Source organism: Anopheles ziemanni, chromosome 2 (assembly GCF_943734765.1).
Source record: "Anopheles ziemanni chromosome 2, idAnoZiCoDA_A2_x.2, whole genome shotgun sequence".
Classification (NCBI taxonomy): Eukaryota; Metazoa; Arthropoda; class Insecta; order Diptera; family Culicidae; genus Anopheles; species Anopheles ziemanni.
In genome coordinates this window covers 32790557-32812462 of record NC_080705.1, presented here as the reverse complement: position 1 = coordinate 32812462, position 21906 = coordinate 32790557, and the positions used below count along the sequence as shown (strand labels likewise).

The window sequence follows — 21906 nt, the reverse complement described above, 5'->3', positions numbered from 1 at the left end:
AAAAGTTCACGAATAAATAATAATCCGTAAATCATTGCTGGCTGCGCTGGCGCTCGGTGGGTTGACAACCCCACCGGATGTGACTGCAATTGCACTTGTGTAGGAATTGAAAATTTATGCACTTTCTCCCCGCCCAAGAGTGGAGGTGTTGAGGTGCAAAAACGTACGTACGGTTGGTGAAACAAAGTGAAAACATTATTCTCGAAGAACTCACCCGCGGTAGGTCGGGAATTGAGTCACCAAACGTTGGTTTGAAGGTGAGCTGACAAAGGAACGAAAACGAGGGAAAACCACAAAATCAAACAACACGAAAAACTGCTAACGAGCGTTTCGTCGCCGCGAATGAATTGTTGCTTCGCCGGAGTGATTAGGGAAGTTGATATCCTTTACCTCGCCGTACCACAAACGAACAGACTGTCATGAGTGATGAAAGTGATTTAGTCGTACCGCCCGAAGTCGCAATCACTGGACAAGCAACAACAACAGCAAGAACAACAACAACAACAATAACAACTACACCGACAACATGGACGGAGAAAACCGAATCATACTCAACGTCGGAGGCATAAGGTAGATACCCGCTTTGTCCGATCGCTCCGAACCGTAAGGGGAAGATTTATTGCGGACATACTTTCACCGGAGTTTCGCCTAAGTGAATCAACTATTTCTGCCAGCTTCACGGGAAGTGATCTTCTGCACCGCAATGGCACAATGGGCGTTGGGTCCTTTGCTTCACTCTTTGTTGAAAGTTTCCCTCCGACAACTTCCTCACCGCGATGGCCGCACATAATTTACAAGACAAATTTAACCTTCGGACAGGTATAATAGTGACTATGGTGGCGAAGTTCAACAACTTCTTCTGGCAATGTGACAATTTGTCTGTGAAGAAGAGAGCAGTTCGTTCAACTCGAGGGCTCGAGGTAGGCAGGTTACAGAAGATGGAAGAAAATGGGTATCATCTGGTCGGCATGATGTGACATTTTCGTCCCGGGAGTCTCCACTCCGTGACTAATGGCAGTAATGACTAACTACATTAACAGGTCTGCGTACCGCATCCAACTCTTGCCCGCACTCGTCCATCGGTGACCGTTTTCCCAGCCAAACCCGAGCGCCCCATTTTCTGCCACGCAATGTTTCGTGTTTTGTACGATGCAGGTAATGGAAGGGTGTTTCAATGAACTAATTTTCTTTCCCACCTCGGCCGGTGGTCTTCCGCCCGAAGGGGGTGGATAATTTAAACCAATAAACTTGGCAAGTTTACGCAGAACGAACTATTTTAATTGGCCTCGCAGAGCCTCACCGGTGGTGCCAGGTTTTCCTTTTCCGTTTTCGGCCCCGGAAAGAGCGCAAAGGTGCCAGGCCGGGTTGTTGTCCCGCGGGAAAACTTTCCGCTTGCACCTAGCGATTTGTGCAGTTGTGTCTGTGCGTGTGTGTGCTTTTCCCGAATAAAGTGCCATCGACGACAGGCAGCAGATTCACGAAAGACGACGTCCTGTTGTCTTTGCTGGAAGCTTGTTGTTGCTTGAGCGAAAAACAAAAGGGCAGGGAAAAAAAGGAAAGTCACTGTTGACGTTAGGTGGAAGATTGGGGCAAATGTCAGACAGCGATGACGATAATGGGTTTACGATGGTGAGCAAAAAAACTTTCAGATGGCTAGGTCGTTAGGAGGAACATCAACGACAAAGAGGCAAAGAAAGTGAGATTAATAGCAAACAATAATGATAAAGTACAAGGATTGTTGGCAATGCTGGAGTAGATAGTAGTCAGGAGTTGGTTTGTTTGCTATTAGCAATAGATTTCCTTAAATCACTCCGTTGGGTTGAGCCAGTCAACAACTAAGTGATGTTGTTGTTTCATAATGAACTACTTTTATTGGTACATTTTACGCATTATCTGCTTTTGTACTTATTTGATCAATTGTGTTTACTGACTTTTTGCAATTAATTGTTGTTTTATAACATTTCTTAATAAAGTTTCGAAGTTTCCTACGCTTCAGTGCTTCTAAACTGCTTGGTAGCCAAGTTTTCCCACCAAGCTCTTCATTAAGTGCACCGACGATGTTCTGCAACTGACTCGAGCTCGAGCGAGAGTGTCCCAGACAGCTTTCTTTGTCGCCAACTTTGCTGCGTCGTGACGACACGAAGTTCGTCGCTCATTGTTGACTATTTGAGTAGCGAACGAATCATTTTCCGTCCCAGCTGGTTGACATACCCATCCGCCGCCATTAGCAAAACCCGAGCCAACACGGGAGCGTGCTCTCGGTAGCGGCAGAAGCCATCGTGCCGTGCGTTGAGGCAGCAATGGTACGACGGGAGAAGTCAACACTTGCGACGAGAATGTGTTTATTTAACAGCCCGAAATGTGCCTTCTAACGAGCGGGGAGGAAACTAGTTGAGCGGAGCGAGAGGTGAAAACTTTTACTTCACGCTCATGGTAGAACGTCCTAGTTCCAAAAGGGTGTTCCTCGTACACACGTGAAGCAAGTTCCAAGAATATTTAGCATGCATGCATGAGAGCAGGGGAAATGGGAGGGAATGGGGGCGAGTAATTTGAACTATGAATATGTAATGATGTTTACACTGCGCCCGATTACAGACGTGCCCGACAGTAGGTATGATATTTCAGGCACCTCCCTCTCCTCGAGCTAAAATGAGATAAAAGAAAAGCTACATTTTACGGTCCATAAGCTAATACAACATTTGTCTAGCACTCGTTCCCATCTCTCCCGTCATATATCGACTGCATGAAATAGTAGACATTTCGCCTAAACCGACTCCGTTTGTCCGCCGCTCACAGGTATGAGACGTACAAGGCGACGCTGAAGAAGATCCCGGCCACGAGACTGTCCCGGCTGACGGAGGCGCTAGCGAACTACGATCCCGTGCTGAACGAGTACTTCTTCGATCGCCACCCGGGGGTGTTTGCGCAAGTGCTCAACTACTACAGGTAAGGTTATGATTGGCGCAATTCGTCGAAAAACGCATCTGAACGCACCCGAAGCATTTTCCGTTCCACATCCATGTACAATCCTTTCCATTTCGGGGAGAAGAAAACATCCGCCCTAAACCGTTGTGGCTGGGGCATGTTAAAAATGGCGCTCGAGGCACCAAAACAACCCACACCCGAACTGCTGAAACCTTCCATAATAGGCAAAGTTTGTCGAGCGCAGTTTTTATTACTACGTTCAAAGTGTGCGGCCCAACTTTTCCGCCCTCCAATAGCACGGCCAATAAATGGCAACCAGGCAGCCACGCCAATCCAGCGGAGGGTGGCGAGATAAAGCACCCTTGAGCAATAAAAACATAAGCCGTAGCGAAGACTAAGACGCCCGCAATTCGCATCGCATCGCGATGAAAACCCACTCTTTTGCAGATTCTTCGGCCTATAGCCATCGATAGGTAAACGACCCCATGCGGAGGGGTCTGGTTTTCCTCGAAGGGAAAATTTCCTACCATTAGCGAAAACTAGTTTGATCGTAAGCGACGCACTTAGTGCCTTTGTTTGCATAGATGCCAGATCCTTTCGCGCGAACCAGGGAAATGTTACTCCATTACGAGGTAAAGTTTGCCTTTTATCTAAGGGATTTGTAAAATAATAGTAAGTGTTGTTATGCGGTATTTCTTTGTACTTTGTGGAACACCACACATCCTTATCTTCGACATCTTCGTTTCACGACTTCATGGACCCGCTTTAAGTTTTCGCCATATTTTTTGGGGGATGATTTCACTGTTTTGTTCCCTTTTCTTTCCAGAACCGGCAAACTGCACTATCCGACCGATGTTTGCGGCCCACTGTTCGAGGAGGAGCTGGAATTTTGGGGCCTCGACTCGAACCAGGTCGAACCGTGCTGCTGGTCAACGTACAGCGTGCACCGGGACACGCAGGTAAGGCTCGTCGGTCCGGGAATGCAGAGGCTCGCAGCTGCTTTCATCTTCTCATGGATCGTTGACCAGATCCGCATCGCCATAACGGCGAGTGCTTAACGAAATTGAGCCTGCCTGAACTGAGAGTTCGCTTATGGTGATTGTGTTTTGATGGATAAACAGGAAATGTGCCATGTAATGTGAGATGTAAGAGGGCCTTTTGCTGACGGGCTTTCATGTCAACGGAAAGCATATGTTCTCATTGAGTTGAGTGCAGTTCTGGCACTTTCCTACACAAAACAGGATACGCAAAGTGGACAGCTTTAATTTGGAACCACGTTGGAGATAGTTTTGTCTCTCTTCGCCATGCAGATGAGGTTCGTTGTGGTACAAAATTAAATTGATCGGGGTTAGTTTATACAAGCTCTTCTATTCGTTAAATTTTCGTTTGGTGATTTTCTAAAGCAAATTGGATTAAAAGAGGAAACCACATCCAAAACGGCTTCCTGACAAGCCATCCTAGAGGCTTGCCACGCGGAGATTGTGTTTTCGTTATCTTACGATTATCTTTGCCAATCAATAGTCAATTTAACTACACATTGGACTAGCCAAACCGATGTTGATGAAGAAGATGGAGCAGAGGATAAATTTGCATATTTCTACGACGAGCAGCTCATTCGAATTCATGCTCGGTGGTAAGATTGTGAAACGGCTCGATGCGGGTTGACGTGCTTTTTCCTTCTGCTGCTTTTTCCTCTTTGATTCCGGTCCGGCCAAAAACTCACGATAGAGCACGCTCGCGATACTGGACAAGCTGGAGCTGGACGACGAGCAGCCCTCGGAGGAGGCGATAGCGCGCCTGTTCGGCTTCGAGGAGGCCCTGCTGAACGGCGAGCTTACCTGCTGGCAGCGGACGAAGCCGAAAATCTGGGCCCTCTTCGACGAACCGTCGAGCTCGACCGGAGCGAAGGTAGGTGGAGGGAAGGGAAAAATGAATTTTTATAAATTTTACCCAAAAACCAAAGAAAATAATCACCAAAGAGGGAGGAAAAGCGTTGTGGATTCTCGCCCCCCTTCGTTGGTGTATGCATTTAATATCACGCGCGGGCAGGGAATATCATCATCCTTATCGTCGGGATTTTCCCCGCTGGGGTCAACCAACGGAGACCGCCGTTCGCCGAAGGGTCCTTAATTTATGCATGAAATAATTGAGGAACGCTTTGGAGCTGTCGGAGCGCTTTCTGACACGTTCGCGCCGTCGATCGGTGGTAAATAGGTTGGAAAAACGACGCCATTGCAAAGCGAAGCTACAGCCGTTTCGAACTCTATCAGTTTAGATTTCTCCCCACCTAATGTCTGCCCCTCGGTGGTGGAAATTAGTTCAACGAGAAGTTTCCGTCGTCGTTTCGGGCAACCCTAAGTATGCCAACACCAGCCGAGACGGGGTTTGCTATAACGGTCTAAGAAATGATGAATTCATAAGACGACTGCGCTCGCCATAAGGTGGAGGAAGGGAGACAGGATAGAGGAAGAGAGAGAAACGGAGTGAGATGTCGATCTAGAATCAGTCGGAATAGCGGTGGCAGCTACATAATTGATTGCCCTGACTAATTCATGCCTTCATCGTGCGGGATCTCGAACGCCCAGACGGAACCGTACAAAGTCTTCCGACTTCCCACTGCTGTCTGTCCGGTGGGAAAATATTCAATCTACGCGAACAAGAGTGATGATGGCACATTAAATGAACATTTGCAGCTGGGGAAGATTTGTCATAATAGAGGTAAAGATCAAAGGCGGAAATTGAAATGAGTACAGCTCGATCGGGCAAATTCATTAAAGAGGTGAAGGGAGAAAAGATGGACAGTGAAGGAGAAAAAGATAAGAGGAATATACATTAATATGACGAATTGATTGCAAGAGAAAATATTCCATCAAACCATGATAAAGATGTAGTACATGGTAACTCATGGAATATTGGAGTATTTAAGATCATGAGGACATCAAAACAATAAGTTTTATTGATCAAATATGCACGTCACAAACATGGGAACGTGTATGTATTTAGGTTACAGAGGTTCTTTATGCTTTTGCGTAATTATACAGAATTCTTAATATTTCAAATTCGACTCAACACACATTTATTGCAATATTGTTAATATTTGCTTGACGACAAAGCGATGCTCGGTGAAGAAGGAATTGCGTAAAGAGTTATGGTTTTTAATCTTAACTTGAAAGTTATGTTTTACAACAACAACGGCATATTAAAATGGTTAAATATCATTTCAGTTCAATTCAACTCTGTTTGTTTAGAACCAAGTATGAGTTTGAGTTTGAATAAATGTTAATGAATATTGTTTGCATCTTTGGTTTGTACAGCACAAATAAAGACTTTGTACATTATTATAATGTGTTGTTTTTTGTAAAAAAAAAAAGCGTGCATGCTTATTTTGTTTGTGTTTGTAAAACTGAGTTTCAAATGAGAAATTTGGATTATTTTATTTAAAAACAGGTTAATGATCAGAAAGTTTCAGTACCAACGGGTCAGTATTGGTCTAGTTTTTTAATGTACTGTGATAATGTAGTGGAAGTAGCAGTCTAAATTTGAGTTTTCACTACTTTAGCCACAGGGAAGGTAAAAAGAATAAGAAACGGTCCGACATCGGAGCTGACCAAGGACTTTAGGATTTATTTTCATAACATGTTATTTGACTCTGAAATAATTGCTACCTCTTCCACTCTTTCCCAACGTAATTGGACTGAACAGGACACTCACCGAACCACAGGACTAATGTGTTGCCATTTTTCTCCGTCCACACCCATCCCAGATTGTGGCCGGCATATCGGTGTTCTTCATCTGCATTTCTGTGATATCCTTCTGCCTAAAGACACACCCGGGCCTGCGGGTGGAGATTCCGGCCATCCTCAACATCACCACCAACGGCACCGCCGGTATCTCACCCTCGATGGATGATCTGCTCGACGCTGGGCCGAACCGGTTCCTGGGCGCGTCCATGCCACCGACACCGGCCCCTCCACCCACACCGCCGCTGCATCCGACCATCACCACCCCGAGTGCCACCAGCCCGAGCCTTGCGCCTTCCCCTCCGGCCACACCCGAGACGACCACCCAGCGAACCGGGCGCATCGTGTCGAGCGCCTACCGGATGAACTCGGGCAAGGGGGCAAGCATCGTCGAGAACTGGCAGGAAACGTACGGCCAACCGCACGAAGCTTTCTTCTACGTCGAGCTCGTCTGCAACGTGTGGTTCATCATCGAACTGACCGTCCGGCTTGTGGTGAGTACTCCAGGCACCGAGAATGGGAGCAGCTTCTCTCACGCAACGGTGTGATCAATCGCAGGATATAGCACCTGCTCCAGGAAGTCCGTTCGAGTCCACTGGTTAAGAATTGTGGGATCCAAAAATCGATCCAATTACCTCTCCAACGCAGGAAACGTTTAGTGATAAAAAAGACTCTTCGGAAACATTTGCCATGAAACAATCCAATTTTCCTCATCGTTAACTGCCATCGTACGCCATCCATTTGCCCCGGTGACGTTTCCGAATCGAACGTTGGCTCATGCCAACTTTCCTCGACTCACTTCAAAGAAATGTCCTTCATCTTTCCGAGGGAAAAACTGGCCGACAACGGGAAGCTGCACAAATGATTCGAATCCATATCGGGTGTCTGGGAGCCTTTGTTCCGAAAGGCCCCGTTCCATCGGGGAGGGATGGTAAGATTAATGATATGCTCCTTCACCGTCACCTCCAGATAGTTGACAGTACAACTGCCAACGTGACGTGTTTCGTCTTTGCTGATGTAAGGCTTCTCGTTTTGTGATAAGATAAACATTGACATTCGTCATGAAGACCTCCACCGGCTTGACCCGGTTTCCCGTGTCAGTTTCCGGCTTCAGCTTCAGCTACCATCACCACTCGTCGACCGAGATGAGGTTTCGTAGAGCCAAACCTCTCAAAATGGAAACTCTGAAACCATGTTTTGCTTTCATTACTACACTTATTACACTACTCGTGGCGTAAGTGAAGGGGGAAAACTAGAAACCACAGGGCCTCAGACTTAGATTCACTCTCATCTGTCGATTGTTCAGCTGAAGTCCTTAGGCTGGATTGAAAATGTTTAACCAAAGCTATTGGTGTTGAAAGCGATGCTGTTTTCGAACATCGTTTTGTTGTTCGTTAGGAAATAGTTTACGTTTTATTTGTGCTATCATTTTCGCTCGAAACCCAATCCCTGTTTGTTTATCGTTTGTTCGCAGGATGCAAAATGAATCCTTCCGATTGTACCACACAATAAAGGGTCAATGAAAGAACCCGTTTTCAGCGAACGATCATTGAACTGCGCACTAATAAAGCGGCAAACTTGACGAAGCACTCCCGTCGAGTGCAAGCTGTACAAACGGTTTCGATAAGACCTCCATTATTTGTGGCTATAATCATCCATCAAATGCTTGGAAGGATGTGAATTTTGGTTTTCCTCTTAATTTTGAACGCCAAAACTCTTCCCTCCGAGCACGATGGAAACCAATAAATTGAGGTCCGGAGCGATTGTTAACCTTCCCGGCCGCAAATGAGAGTTTGGCTGAGTCAGCGGAAGCTCCCTTTTGAGGCTCGGGAGTGATTAATGAGATACATGATTTTAAAGCACCGTACAAAGCGGGGCGTGATGAGCTGAGATTCGATGTTCGGCGTCCACCAACGTGGCTTTTGAAATGATTTTGTTGTTCCCTTTTTCCTGAAACGGAGGATGAAGCGTGCAAGATGAAACTATTTCATCCCTCTTTGCGGCAAACACCATCTCGTGTTATTTGAGCTCACGTTAGCGTGCAGCTAATCCTTCCGATAGTAACACATTACCCTCTGCCACCATTAACGCCGGCAAAGAAGCGTTCACTCAGCACCATTTGTCGCCATTATGTCGGTGTGTGTCTGTGTGCTTGAGAGGCAGGAAAATGACTCCAAATGACACCGCCACCACTACAAGGTAGGATGGAAATGGGCAATAGGATCCAACTGGGTCATCTCTCTTGTGCTCGAGCACGGGGTGGCTTTCCCAGCTAATCCTAGCGGGAGACCAGCTGGGCTCGGGCGGTGTCGTCCGTGTCGGAAGGTTTAATAATCCTCGCCTATGGCCTTCGAAAGGGCAGGGTACGGGGAAGGAGCAAATTAAATACACGTAATCGCCGTAACCCTCGTAATCGTGACCGTGGATCGGACAGACATTAACATCTGCTAGCGGATATGGGATCACTGTACGGTGTGCGATGAGAGTCGGCGTGTGGAACACTTCCTCCGAACATCCGGAGAGCATTAGGAGTGGACGACCTTAGTCCTTTTTTTGCCTTTAAAAACGTTAACTGTAAGTACCTTGGAAGTCGTCCAGCTTCATAAGGGAAAGTTCATTCAATTTGCATCGGTCCGTTCCTAGGAATGGCTAATATTTCTTTTTATTGTGGAAAAACAACCTCCAACCAACGGGCGGGGGGAAAGCACCAGCCAAGTCTCTTAGTGAACATTAATTTCCCCATATCACCCCCCGGTGGGGTGGTCGTAGCTGGAGCGGAATAAAATAAAGCTTCCCGGAGGGCGGGCAGGCATGCATCCATGGCGAAAAGCCATCCAGCCATGGAACCACCGCCCGGAACGGTGAACGAAAATGTAATAAATTTAAATAAATATCATTTACGCTTTCGCCTCCAGCTTAAAGCCGCCGTAAAGGTTTTGCCGCTCCGACCTCCGGAGTCAACGAATGTTTTCCGCAAACGCTCCCGGGCATGCTGGAATGTAGCGGGCCACGCGCGAGTAGTGGCACGGGGAACGGAGGACAGACGTGATGGTGTTTATGTCAGCATATGAAATATTGACCGTCCCGCGCCATCGAAAAGCACAAGGCGGCGGGTACACATATTGCCGATGTACCAAAAACCCCAGCGAGCCCGGAGCGTGTAACGTATGCTGGACGTTTGTCATGTGTTTATTTGGTTTGAATTTGGACATTTCTGGTTTCCGTTCCCGTAAGTTGTTTGGCTTCTTCCTGTCATCGATCTTCCGATGTGACTTAGTGAAAAAAAAACAAATGGCTGAATTCAACCGAGGGATTAATAAGTGGGACGTGTTACAAAATTCATCATATGGGCCTTTTGACTCTTTTCTGTGGCTTCCATGGGCTTTTGCTTGGTTAACATGGTTGATACGGAATAAAGTCTGCTTTATAAATTTTTGAGAAAGCCCTCTATTGTGCCGTGATTGTATTACGGTCTTAAATCAATCAACACCCCCAAAAACGGACTGGACCGTGCGAAGGATGGTCGAGTGGATTTATGGCCCCATGGCCCCAGTTTTTAGAGCCATAAAATAGATCAAACATTCACGAGGCGAAAAACCAACACGCCTGGTTTAAAGCCACCTGCAGACTGGGTGGATTCGTAGGAGGGGGTTCCAAATTGAAACCAAAATGATGGCAATTAAATTCGTATTAATTTAAACGTCCCGTGGCTTTCGGGTGACCGATTATGGGCCATTTAAATATTTAGTGATCGAAGGCTAGGAACCGTTCCAACTGCTGGTGGTTTGGTGTGGTGCGACTAATGCAAAATTAATTTAATGTTCGTACGTTGGGCGCTAGCAAGAGGAACGGATGCAAAATTGATGGACATTAATATCGAAAATTGAATGTGTTTTGTGGCAATAGGGGTTTTCCGTTTCTTCGTAATCGAAACAACGAACGTTTGCGTAAACGATGATTTATTATGATAAATTTTAAATTACTTCCATTTATTTGAATGACCAGATGTAAACATTTGGTTGAAAGCAATGGAAGCATTCACTTTAAACCCTCAATTACGGTATTATTTCCAACGCCTACTATTAATGTATACCTCAACTCAATAAGGCGTCAATAAATGTGTGTGACATCCAAGACACCCGAGCCACATCCTCAAAATGTACCTCAAAATAAAACCACAACTGCTTACGTTCTCCTTTCCCTTCCGGCGTCTTCCTTCCGAAAACCCAACGAACAGGTTAGCCCAAATATTGTCGAGTTCATCAAATCGCCCGTCAACATCATCGACCTGGCGGCCACGCTCAGCTTCTACACCGACGTCTGCCAGCGGATGGGCGAGCAGACGGGCCTGCTGGAGGCGTTCTCGATCGTGCGTATCCTGCGGCTGTTCAAGTTGACGCGCCACTCGCCCGGCCTGCGCATCCTGATCCACACCTTCAAGGCGTCCGCCCGCGAGCTGACGCTGCTCGTGTTCTTCCTCGTGCTCGGAATCGTCGTCTTCGCCAGCCTCGTGTACTACGCGGAAAAGCTTCAGGTGAGTTCACGCGGGGGAGGGAGTGGTTGGGCGTTCGATGGTTCGAATTTCACCAATAAACCCGCCCCTCGTTACGCCACGTGACGCAGCGCGACTGAAATGAAGTCCCATGTTCTGCGTCATGTCGCAGGATGTTAGACGTGGCGGTTCCCATGAGCCGTGCGGTTGAACGGCATCACGACTTCGGTGGAAGAATGCCGGCGAGCTTCGATGGCACTCGAGCAGATACTCGTCGCCATTATACGCCTCCAGCGTGGTGTTTTGTTTGCGATTATGACCTGTTGTTATGGTTAACCAGATGGAGCTGTACGAGTATTAGTTCATGTACCACCAACTTGTGCGACCGTCAATCCGCTATCCGGGAACTGGATATGGCGGAAAACATTGAGTGAAACGTAACACGACCAAAAGGAAACGAAAAAAAAAATCGTTTATCGCAATGCGGGAACTTTATCCTTTGCTGCGAAAGCACATCGTTTCGCCCTTCCTACTTCATCGGAACGAACTCGTTTATTTTTGGCAGACCATTTTTGAAAATAAGCTCCAAGCAATCGACAACCATATTACTAGGATTGGAAAATCCTTGACAGTTTATCGGTGAACCAGCAACACGCGTAGAGAAAAAAATAATAAACGAAGTAATTAGTAGCAATGGTTTAGTTCTTCACGATAAGTTCAACGACCCAGGGTTTGACAGTTTTATTAAGTAAACTCGTTCACCGAAAGCGATGTAAATGCTGAAAGGTGAATGTGCGATAAACAGCGATGAAGTGCTTCGTGTTATCGCGTTTGAGAAAATGCGATGGGTCGTTCAAGCCTTAAGATAAGAACGCCCGGAAGACCTATTGTCACCCGCCATTGTTTTAATGGAAAGGTATTTCAATTTGGTCGCTAGGCAAACTGTCAGCTAATTAGGGAAACGCGATGAGGAAAGTCGTTAAACCCGTTGTAAGAAAATTGCCTACGATATTTTCGTACATTGTTTTCGATGCAGTTGTCGTTCTCAATGCTTTAATAAAGAAATCACCGGAAGGCGATGTCATTACAGATTAAGTGTTTATGTATCTCGTTATGTTAACGGTTTTTGTCCGTAACGAATATTAGTTGCACTTCCATCTTTTTCAACTGCTTTTTGGTGAACGAACTTCTTAACTAGTTAACTCTATCAACATACAAGCAGTGATGGTATAAAGGTTCTTAAATATGCTTTCGAACAGTATGCTTGTTCTCGGTTATTTCTTTTATATTCAATTTATAATTTATTCTCTTCAGTCAAAATATTATTATATTTTTTGGAAAGAATTCTCGAGCTAGAGGAAAGAGAATACCCGGTTTTATTTGATATGGAGAACGTCGCATGTTCTGTGTTGTAATTCCTTTCTCCACCTGAATATGACATAATGCAGTAGTTTGTCATATGGTACAAAGAAACAAGAAAAAAACGTAGAATTCATTTATCCATTCCCATTATTTTCTGATGCTGTAACCATGCTTATACTAATCCTTTCTAGGTTGTTTCGTACTGAGTCCTACTGCATACGCTTTAGCGGCATATGAATGTTCTTTAACCGGAATTGGATCCAAAGAACAGATAAAATATCCTAACGATGTTAAGGATTGTTCTGCTTAAGCGCTTCGCCGACAGTTGGAAAATGGTTGCGATGTGACATAAATTTTGGTTCCCGCCCGCTTCATGCGAACGTCCATGTCCACGTCCGTGTAGCGTTGGAAACGGAATCGTATGCCGATGGAGGGTGGACGAAAAACTATTCCATGATCCGCGCGTCAATCACGTCACGTTGTCATGGCGCTAGGTATCATAGTTGAGAATGTGTTCACTCAGAACAATTCACCGATGTTTACGATGGTTCCGGCATATTAAAACAATGGCTCACCTAAAAGGGAACGAGCCTTAACGCTAACCTCTCGGTCGACTGCCTCCGCATAATGTCACGATTGAGATTACGTTGATTATAGTAAATTAATTTGAATTCTGTGTCAGTCGACCACCCCTCGTTTTGCGCAAAAGTATCGCTGACTCACCTTGGTCGGTTGGGATTTTTCACTACACAATTTTGTTCCATTTCTACGATTACCAAACGTGGGATGCGTGCCCGACCGCGGGTCCCAACCAACCTTCACATCCATTTGCAACATTAATATTTCCCTTTTACAACCCACCAAACGATGGGCCATTTTTGGGGGCCATGACGAAAAATGTCTGAAGTCCAAAATATCCCCAGAAAAGGAAACGGCGGCACATGATACGGCATAAAATAGTCGGCATCAGCTGGCCGTGGGACGCATAATTAAAGCTAAAATCCCAAGGTCCGGCAAACGGTACGGTTGGATAAAAATCATTTCACGTCCATTACGGACGGCAAAGGTTTTTCCGGGTGCTGGATGAAAAAAAAACACCTTCCAACCCCCGACCGTTTGAGTGATTTGTTGTTTTATCAGTAAACTTTTTTCACGCCAAGTCGGTTCGCATCGAAAAAAGGGATTTGAGGGAGTATTTTAATGGCCCGTTAACAAGGTGTAATCCGTTGTGTAAAGCTTGGGGAGCAGAGTTCCCGAGCGCTTCTGTGACTGTGTGTGTGTGTGTTTTTTTTCGTCTGTTTGTTTGAGTGTGTTAATCCATTTAGCGTCGCTCATGTGTGAAAATGAGTTTCCCTTTTCTCGAATGTGATAGGGAAAAGTTTCTTTTTTAACACCAGGTGTTATCTCATTCATGCTTGCACCGGTTTCGTACATGATTTACAGCACGTCCCAATCCAAGTCTAAATTATTGTTATTTCAATCATTAAAACAAGCTTTATCATTCCACTGGAAGCCTTCGTAAACTACAACTTTTATTTAAAATCATTTTCCACCATCCGCATCATAATTGCATCCTTTCGCTTCCACTTTATTGCAGGACAACCCAGACAACCAGTTCAAAAGCATACCGTTGGGGCTGTGGTGGGCGATCGTTACGATGACCACGGTCGGATACGGTGATATGGCGCCGAAAACGTACGTCGGCATGTTCGTCGGGGCGCTCTGTGCGTTGGCGGGCGTGCTAACGATCGCTCTGCCGGTGCCGGTCATTGTCAGCAACTTCTCCATGTTCTACTCGCACACGCAGGTGAATATGATTTCTCAGATTTCTACGCAATATTCCTTATTTTTCCCATGACTTTTAACCGAAGGTTTATGCCCGGCAGGTTTACGCTGTTTTACATCAAGTTTATTGAACACTAGCTGATTTACCCGATTTCATCCGGGTAGAAGCAACATTTCAGACGAAGAATGTTGTCTTTTAGTATCTTGCGTTTTACACTCTTGAATTTTACTATTTTTTTAATTAAGAGTAAAGAGCAATTTTTTAGTATTATCTTAATTCGACAGCAAATCACTTTTACACACAATTTGCATTCATTATCTAACTAGGTTCCCCCCTTAGTGCTTCCAAATTAACTGGTTGGTTATCTTATTTTGTTATTGTGCTAGTTTTTGCAACAAATTATTTTTGTGGAATGTAACCTGACTTTGTAAATGAATGTAACCTTTGTTAAAATTAAAATTTTATCCTACTCTATTAAATGATCCGAACCTCATCTCGGACGGTGTGCCAGTGTCGCATTTCGGTGTCACATTTCGGACGTGTTTATGACCGACACTCTCTAGCGTCATCCTCTTACGGAGTGAAGTGGATCCCCAACGAAAGTGCACGATTGATTGACTCCTTCACACGTTTTGCGCGCTTCAGATTTACGAGCCACCCAAAACGTCCATTTTCCGAGCAAACGTTCTCGATGGCTCAATCATTCGGCGCGTTACCCGCGCGATCGAATAACGAATACACTAAACACGCGTGCGGACACGTTCGTCCGATCCACTCCACCATCCGGCTTTGGGATGTTCTTGGTACGCACCGTTGCATGTCATTTTCTCCCACCCAAAAACAAGACAAAAACATCCCCCCTCCCCCCTAGAATGAAGCCATCAGAGATGATTTCCTCTCCATTTCCTTGTCTCCCCCTCCCCTCCTCCTTAACTCGCGTGCCGCCTTTATCGGCACGGGGAAATCTAAACATGTTCGCCCATCAATCACCCATAACGAACAACTTTTGACTTCGTCTCGGGTTAAGCAACTTTCCCTCGAGCGAGGGAAGGTGCTATTTCGTTATGGTCCCTGTCCTCTCGCTTCACTTTCATGAACCGCACTTACCATACGGGGTTTCCCCAAACCGTGCAGGACCCCCCTAAAACTCATCAAATAAACGGAAAGTCGCTCCTCCGCTGCTTCGGGACCCGGCAGGACGACACGAAGCATGCTTGTTAGCCACAATTTATGACCTCGTGCATACAGCTCTGGCTGAACTTTCTATCGACGAAATCGTTCTCCGACCACAAGCATGCTTTCCAGATCGCTCCCATCTTCCCGCCCGTTTCCGGCTCTCCCCTCGCTTAAGCGACTTCAATACTTTTTTCCGGTGTCTTTAACATTCGCCCGGATTATGAGCAACGCACCCGAAAGTTATCCGAAGAGAGTGTCCCTCCTGTTGCGCACTTTGCCGGCAAAGACAGAAGCACAGCAAACACACACACACAAAAAGCTCCTCGAACGGTCCGATCCCGATGGATGTTCGATAAAGATGGTCCTTTCTCATTGGGAATGTACAGGTTGTGTTTTTTTTGCGACCCCTCAGCTTGGTGTCGATGTTCGGAAAAAGTTGACACACCGTTTCCTGCTGACTCGCCGATGACCACCGATGCAATGATTAACGACTTTAATCTCCTTCCAGGCGCCTCCCAGGTCGTACCGAAGCAAGCAAATTTGTCAAACTATTCATGTTCCGTTCGAATCGTTCCCCCAGAATGTTTTTCCCTGAGAGTTCTGTTTTAGTAGGAGATCACAACTTCCCGGGGGGTGAAAGTTTTACAAGTAGTGCAAAGAATTCTGCATAGTGATAAGTTTCGTTCCAGCCACAAGGTGGGGAGGTGTCAGGGAACACCCGGCAAAGAAGAGATTGTTCGAATTCCGGTCTTTGCTAGTTTGAAGCACTTCATGATGGCCCCTCTGTCTCTCTCTTTTCTACCATCCTATCGATCGCGTTGTGCGCCGAACCAAGGGTGGAAAAGTACTCGAAGTGAACTTTCATTCAACCGGAAATATCGCCCTTTTGTGGGTTCGAGAGGATCACTCCCTTCGCCGGGTTGGGAGATACCGGCTGGGAGTCCTGAGGGCAAACAGAAATCTCTTTGCAACAAACTTAGTCCTTAGACCTAGACCGCCTTCCTTCCCCATTCCGGTTTTTCCAATGAGAACCAGATGCTCCGCTGTTGGGAAATTGCTGATAGATTGAACGTGCCGTACCGGAAGCGGACCACGGCGTTGAATTATTGGAGCCGGTGCCGATCGGTGAGCATCAACACTGGAATTTATGAGCGCAACCCTTGGTATCTATTCAGCGTGCGTCAATATTGCTTCGGGGGAAGTTTTTCCTTCCTTGCTGCCTTGCAATCAGGAGGAATGTTGTTTTTACTCCTCTTCCCAATTAAAAGCGATCCTGAAGGAGCAGAAACGACTTGAAAAACCTTGCTCCTTTTTTTTCATTTCCGTCTCCAACAAAAAGGTAGGTCGAAAAGTTCGAGCACCTCCCGAGCGGAGTCAGCGTTCCCATTTCATTTGGACTAATTTATCCGCCCGTTGATCAACCCTGCCATAAATCGACTGTCCTCTACCTTCCCACCTTTTTTTGCCGGAGGAGGAGGATTGGTTTGGTCTAAATCTTGACCCTAATTTGTAGATTTATGTTTGCCCACTTCTTGCCATCTGGAGGTACTATGATTTATGTACCGGAGCGCCCGAGGCGGCAAAACGAAGAGGGAGGGGGAAGTCTGTGTGGTTCCAAATTTTATCCCATCATCTGTGGATCGGTGCTCGAACTCGGAGGTTCCCATCGTCTGGTTGAGCTACGCGCGCCGGCGAATCCTACGGGATTTTGATTAATGATCGCACTGGCCTTATGTTATCTTTACTGCGGCGTGTGCTGTTATTATAAGGGCACTCACTTGGGCGGGAAGTTAAGACTTTGATCGCAAAACAATCTGCCGGAAAAGTTTTCGGCTGGCGGCGGAAGGAGCTTTGCATGCACATCGAGTTTGAAGCTGTTGGATGTTTTCTCCAGTTGAACACATTAACGTCCGCGTCCCGGAGTGATTAACGAGCTTCCGAGGACACAAAGATGTTATTTTTAGGTAACTAAAATCAAGTGGTTTCAAGTACCTCTACTCTGTAAGAACATTTGTTTACATGTTTGAGAAGGAAGGAACCAATCGTTTGCTGTTCCACAAATTTGGTTTGCAAATTATTCGAACAAACTCTTCCAGCTAATTAACTGCATTTGACAGGTCGTTCGACCGCTCCAATTTCCGGGTCCGATTTCCATTTTCGATATAAAAAGGGTTCAGCGGATGACAGGGGGAAAAAGGCGGTACATGCTTCCAGATAGATAGCGGTAAAATCTTATCTGTCCCTTTTTTGTCACGAGAACCACTTTAATGCGGGAAAACCTTGGTCGGACAGGGGTCGACCGTCGTTCAGGATAGCTGCAGGTCGACGGTGTGATAATGAGAGAGGTCCGAAAAGGCGGGGCGAGGGTTGGCTGGCAGTTCAAGTGTGAGCGGTACTGGATAGTTCCCGACCCATGGGCAGCGCTCCAAGGTCATTAGCATAAAATCATCACCAAACGACGGGTCCGACCATCGGACGGAGCGCATCAGGCGCCCGTTCGCCTTCGCCTTCGCCATCGTCGAGCGGAAATCCTTTGATGAAATGACCCGGGTCCCGGGTGTCCTTTCAGCGTTCAGCCCACTCCACCCAGCAAACTGTTGACTATTGACTGCTAATGCCCTGGAGAGGCGACCTCGGGCATCCTTTCGCTTCATTCGTTTCGTTCGACTCTCATCAGGCTGCCCTCAAGCCTAATGCACGCTCATTTACCTGTTGGAACGGATCGGCTCGCTTAAGCTCGAGTCAACAGTGTCCCCTTTCGGTCGTAGAACATCCTTGACGTCCCCCGCCATTCTCTTTTCCCCCACTGTCGCCATATTTGAGATGGAAAAAGGAGGAAAACGTGCGTCAACGAACGAGACTCTCTTCTCGGGATCAGAAAAAAAGGCACAAAGGATGCACGCTGTAATGGAGGCGCGTCTTCTCGTCTGAAGAATTTCTATGGTTCTATTTTAGGGTTTTCACCTGCAAAAAAGAAAATGCTGTACCCCTCGCCGGAACATACCCCTTTGCCCCATCAACTCAAACATGATGTAACGCTCGTTGGTTCCGTTCGCGACCGACCCGATACTGGCACGTTCGAAAGGATAAACGATCCTGTATGTGTTGTTTTTCGTTATGTGTTTCTTTTCTGTTTGTTTGCGAAAAAAAAGATTACTAAACTGCAGCAAATATTCTCCCCCTCGTCCACCCATTTTCAACACCTACATTTCGCCACGAAAGAGCATCCCCGGACCCGGACTCCGGTCCGGTTGGTGGATGGTTCAGGTCGCGGATGCGGTACTGTGTGTTGTTCGATTTACATAATTTTCTCATTTAAATTTTTATCGACTCTGGCAGTTTCTCAAATTGGCCCCATTTCCGCCAAGCATTGCCGCGCGGTAAAATATGCGATGGAGCTTTGGTGGAGAGGATGACAGAGTAAGGGGGAGTTTTGCAGGTTGTGGCACGGGAAAAAAAGGATTCGCTCCGTAAATGTGCCCGCCGGATGCTTCTTAGATAAACATTGCACAACGTCGGTACGCCGGGGTTTTGGATGGAGTTTTATTGGGGTTTTTCCACGATTTGTACTGTTTCCCGCTTTTTTCTTCGCACCCCCGATGGTTTTCCCACTTGCACTCATGCCTCCGAAGTATTTTATTAAGTGTGTATTAGATGATAAAGCGTTTCCATACACACATGCACACACACCCCTCTTGCCACTCCGGGGAAGAGTTATGGTTGACAGTTTTTTATTGTCGATTTTCATCATTAATTTAGCATAATGTGTTGTTGATAGCTTTTTTACTGATAATCTTTCTGTGCTGTTATGTGTCTCGGACCGCTGGATACGTAACCGAGTGTCGGGGAAAAACGAATCGTTTAAATGCAAAACATTGCACCGTGTCTTGTTGACAAACAAACCAATCGCATGATCTAAGCCTCTGTGATATTTCAACATGTTAAGAAAAAGGAAATATGTTTTATTAAATTGAAAAATATTTGGTATTACTTGAAATTTGTTTTATTTCGTGGGAAAACCCCCTTATTTGTGGCTTAAAATATAATAAATTAGATGAATGGTCCTTCCTCAGTCTCCTCTATGTTCATCACCTTCCACTTTCTTACCAAATGTGACAGAATTAATCATAGAAAATGGTAGGGCGTGAGCGTTTACTAAAAGAATGAAACAATTTGTGTACCACCGTATCCACCTACATTCCAGCTTGAGACAGCCTTCGCGCCCTTCATCAAGACAAAAGGTGTTTTCCAAGATCGGATAATTCACCGTCCCAACGGCAACGCGAGCAAATTTACACATCGTAGGCTGTTGCTTATCATCGTCGCGCTACCCATACTCACCGTCTCTCTCTCTCGCGTGTCCTTCACCTTTCAAGACGTACCGACCAAATGGAAAGAATAATACCTACACCCACAATATGCAGCCGCTTTTGTCATAAATAAATTCCCGTAGAATGGCACAAACAACACAAAAGCCTACCGGTTCGGGGTTTGGCCCGCCCCGCTCGGTGGAGGAAAAAAATGCAATGTAAACAAAGACATTGTTGTACGTTGATTTTTTTTTCCCTTTTGTTTCAAACCACCACCACCACTACCACGTTCCGGGGGAATTTTCCCATACCCACGGCAATGCTACCCCACTTGGAGACACTTCTGGGCCGGGAGTGTTTACCGCTTGTTTTCCCCGTTGCAATCGTTACCGCTGTGCGTTTCTTGTTTGCTCATGTCTTTCCCATTTTTGTTTTCTTCGTTTCGTCCTCCGTAGGCTCGCTCGAAACTGCCGAAAAAACGACGCCGAGTGCTGCCGGTGGAGCAGCCGCGCCGGAAGCGGGACATGGGTGCGGCCAACCGGCGGGTGAACGCACTCAAACACCAACACACGCAACCGACCCATCCCGCCATCTTTAAGGACGCTTTCGGTGGGGCGAAAATAGGTAAGCTTTCGTTTTTCCTCGGGCGAGCTTTGGGTGCGAGCGGGTTTTCCCGGGACATCATCCAAATTCGCAAGGGAAAAGCTTTCATGGTGAAAAGCTTTAGCTTTATCTCATCGCAGAATGATAGCTTTCGTTGAGAGCTTTTGAAGTAATTTAGTAAAATGGATAGAATTTGTAGTGTATTTAAAAAAAAAATTATAGCATGTTCAAATTTATTAATATTTTCAAAACCACTTTTTCCGCAGGACATGTTAATGGAGTGAATGTGATAGGACTCACACTGCAAGGACCGTCCGTTCCAGGTCTGGCCGTACTAAAGCCTCCTTCCGTGATGCAGCCAGGTAAAACTTTAAACCGGTTTTCATTTTAAACACTTAACATTACACATTTAAACGACCGGTTTACCACATCGATTGTCAACTCCCTTGCGCTAATAACTCCCATAATAATTCATCCATCACGATGTCGACGACAAATTCACCCGATTCCCGGACAGGTTTTCCGTTTATCGGTTACACCGTTTAATGGTTTATTTTACTTTTTTTTGTAACTTTCTCTCTTTGCTTCCGTTTTCCCCGCACTTCCGCTAGGTGATTTCATCAACGTTCCTCAGCTGAGCTCCCTGCAGCCGCGCCAGCCGACGACCGGGAATGTAGATTTATTGCTCCCATTACAGCCGAAATTGCTCGTTCCACTGGGTAAGGGAAGCTTTCACTTTCACGCTTGCGTACCCCGCGGTGGTGTAGAGCTTTGTCTTCCGCACACAGCGACTCGTTGTCCTGACCATTGATCGAATGTTTGTTTTATTTTCTTTTGTGGTATTTTTCTTTTTCGATTCTATGTCGATTCCCGAATGGCGAATTTGAATGTGTCATTTGCTGCTGGGGAACGGCATTCGTGAAACAGTGGAGCGGAGAGAGTCCAAACCGGAGGAGATGATCCCGATGGAACCGAAGGTTACCCTCCAGAGTGATCCGAATGGCGCATCCGGTAACAACACACCCGGGGACGAATCGTGAGCCTTTTTTCTACCGTGGATGGTGCTTCTCGCGCCGATGGTGATGTTGACGCAGAATATGTTTAATGTTGACCGATGATAAAGCAACATCGAGTGGAAGAAAATAGAAGAAAACGCCAAAGTACTCTCTCTCTTTCTCTCGTGAAGTACGTGTTACAGTTTCGTAGGGAAATAAAATGGAATTTAAAGACGATTTAGAAACTCAAAAGAAACCAGTAAAAACACGAAGGAAAGGGAACTCCCGATAGGAAAGGAAATGTAATTAAAAAGAAACTCCAAAGTGGATAATACGAAAGGCGCCAATTGGGGCGACTTGAGAAATTGGGAAAAGCAGCAGCAGATGGTGTGCAAAAGTTTTGCATACACGCGGGAATTGTCTCAAAATCGGTTTGCCAAAAGAAAAGGGTCAAGAGGACGTGCTAGGGGCGTGCGAGACATTAGCCAAAAATATTACTCGGATGCCAACGGCTCGT

General features: G+C 46.1%; 1 protein-coding gene across 1 annotated transcript; it reads left to right on the top strand.

Moving 5' to 3' along the window:
* The first annotated feature begins 526 nt into the window (after nt 1-526).
* Nucleotides 527-21456, top strand: LOC131282978 (potassium voltage-gated channel protein Shaw-like). Its single transcript, XM_058312532.1, has 11 exons — nt 527-570; nt 2797-2946; nt 3752-3884; nt 4654-4833; nt 6689-6814; nt 7064-7159; nt 10903-11199; nt 14117-14326; nt 20247-20415; nt 21006-21113; nt 21322-21456. The coding sequence occupies exons 1-11, from the start codon at nt 527-529 to the stop codon at nt 21432-21434; spliced, it is 1626 nt and encodes a 541-aa protein (XP_058168515.1). The 3' UTR covers nt 21435-21456.
* Nucleotides 21457-21906: the final 450 nt, after the last annotated feature.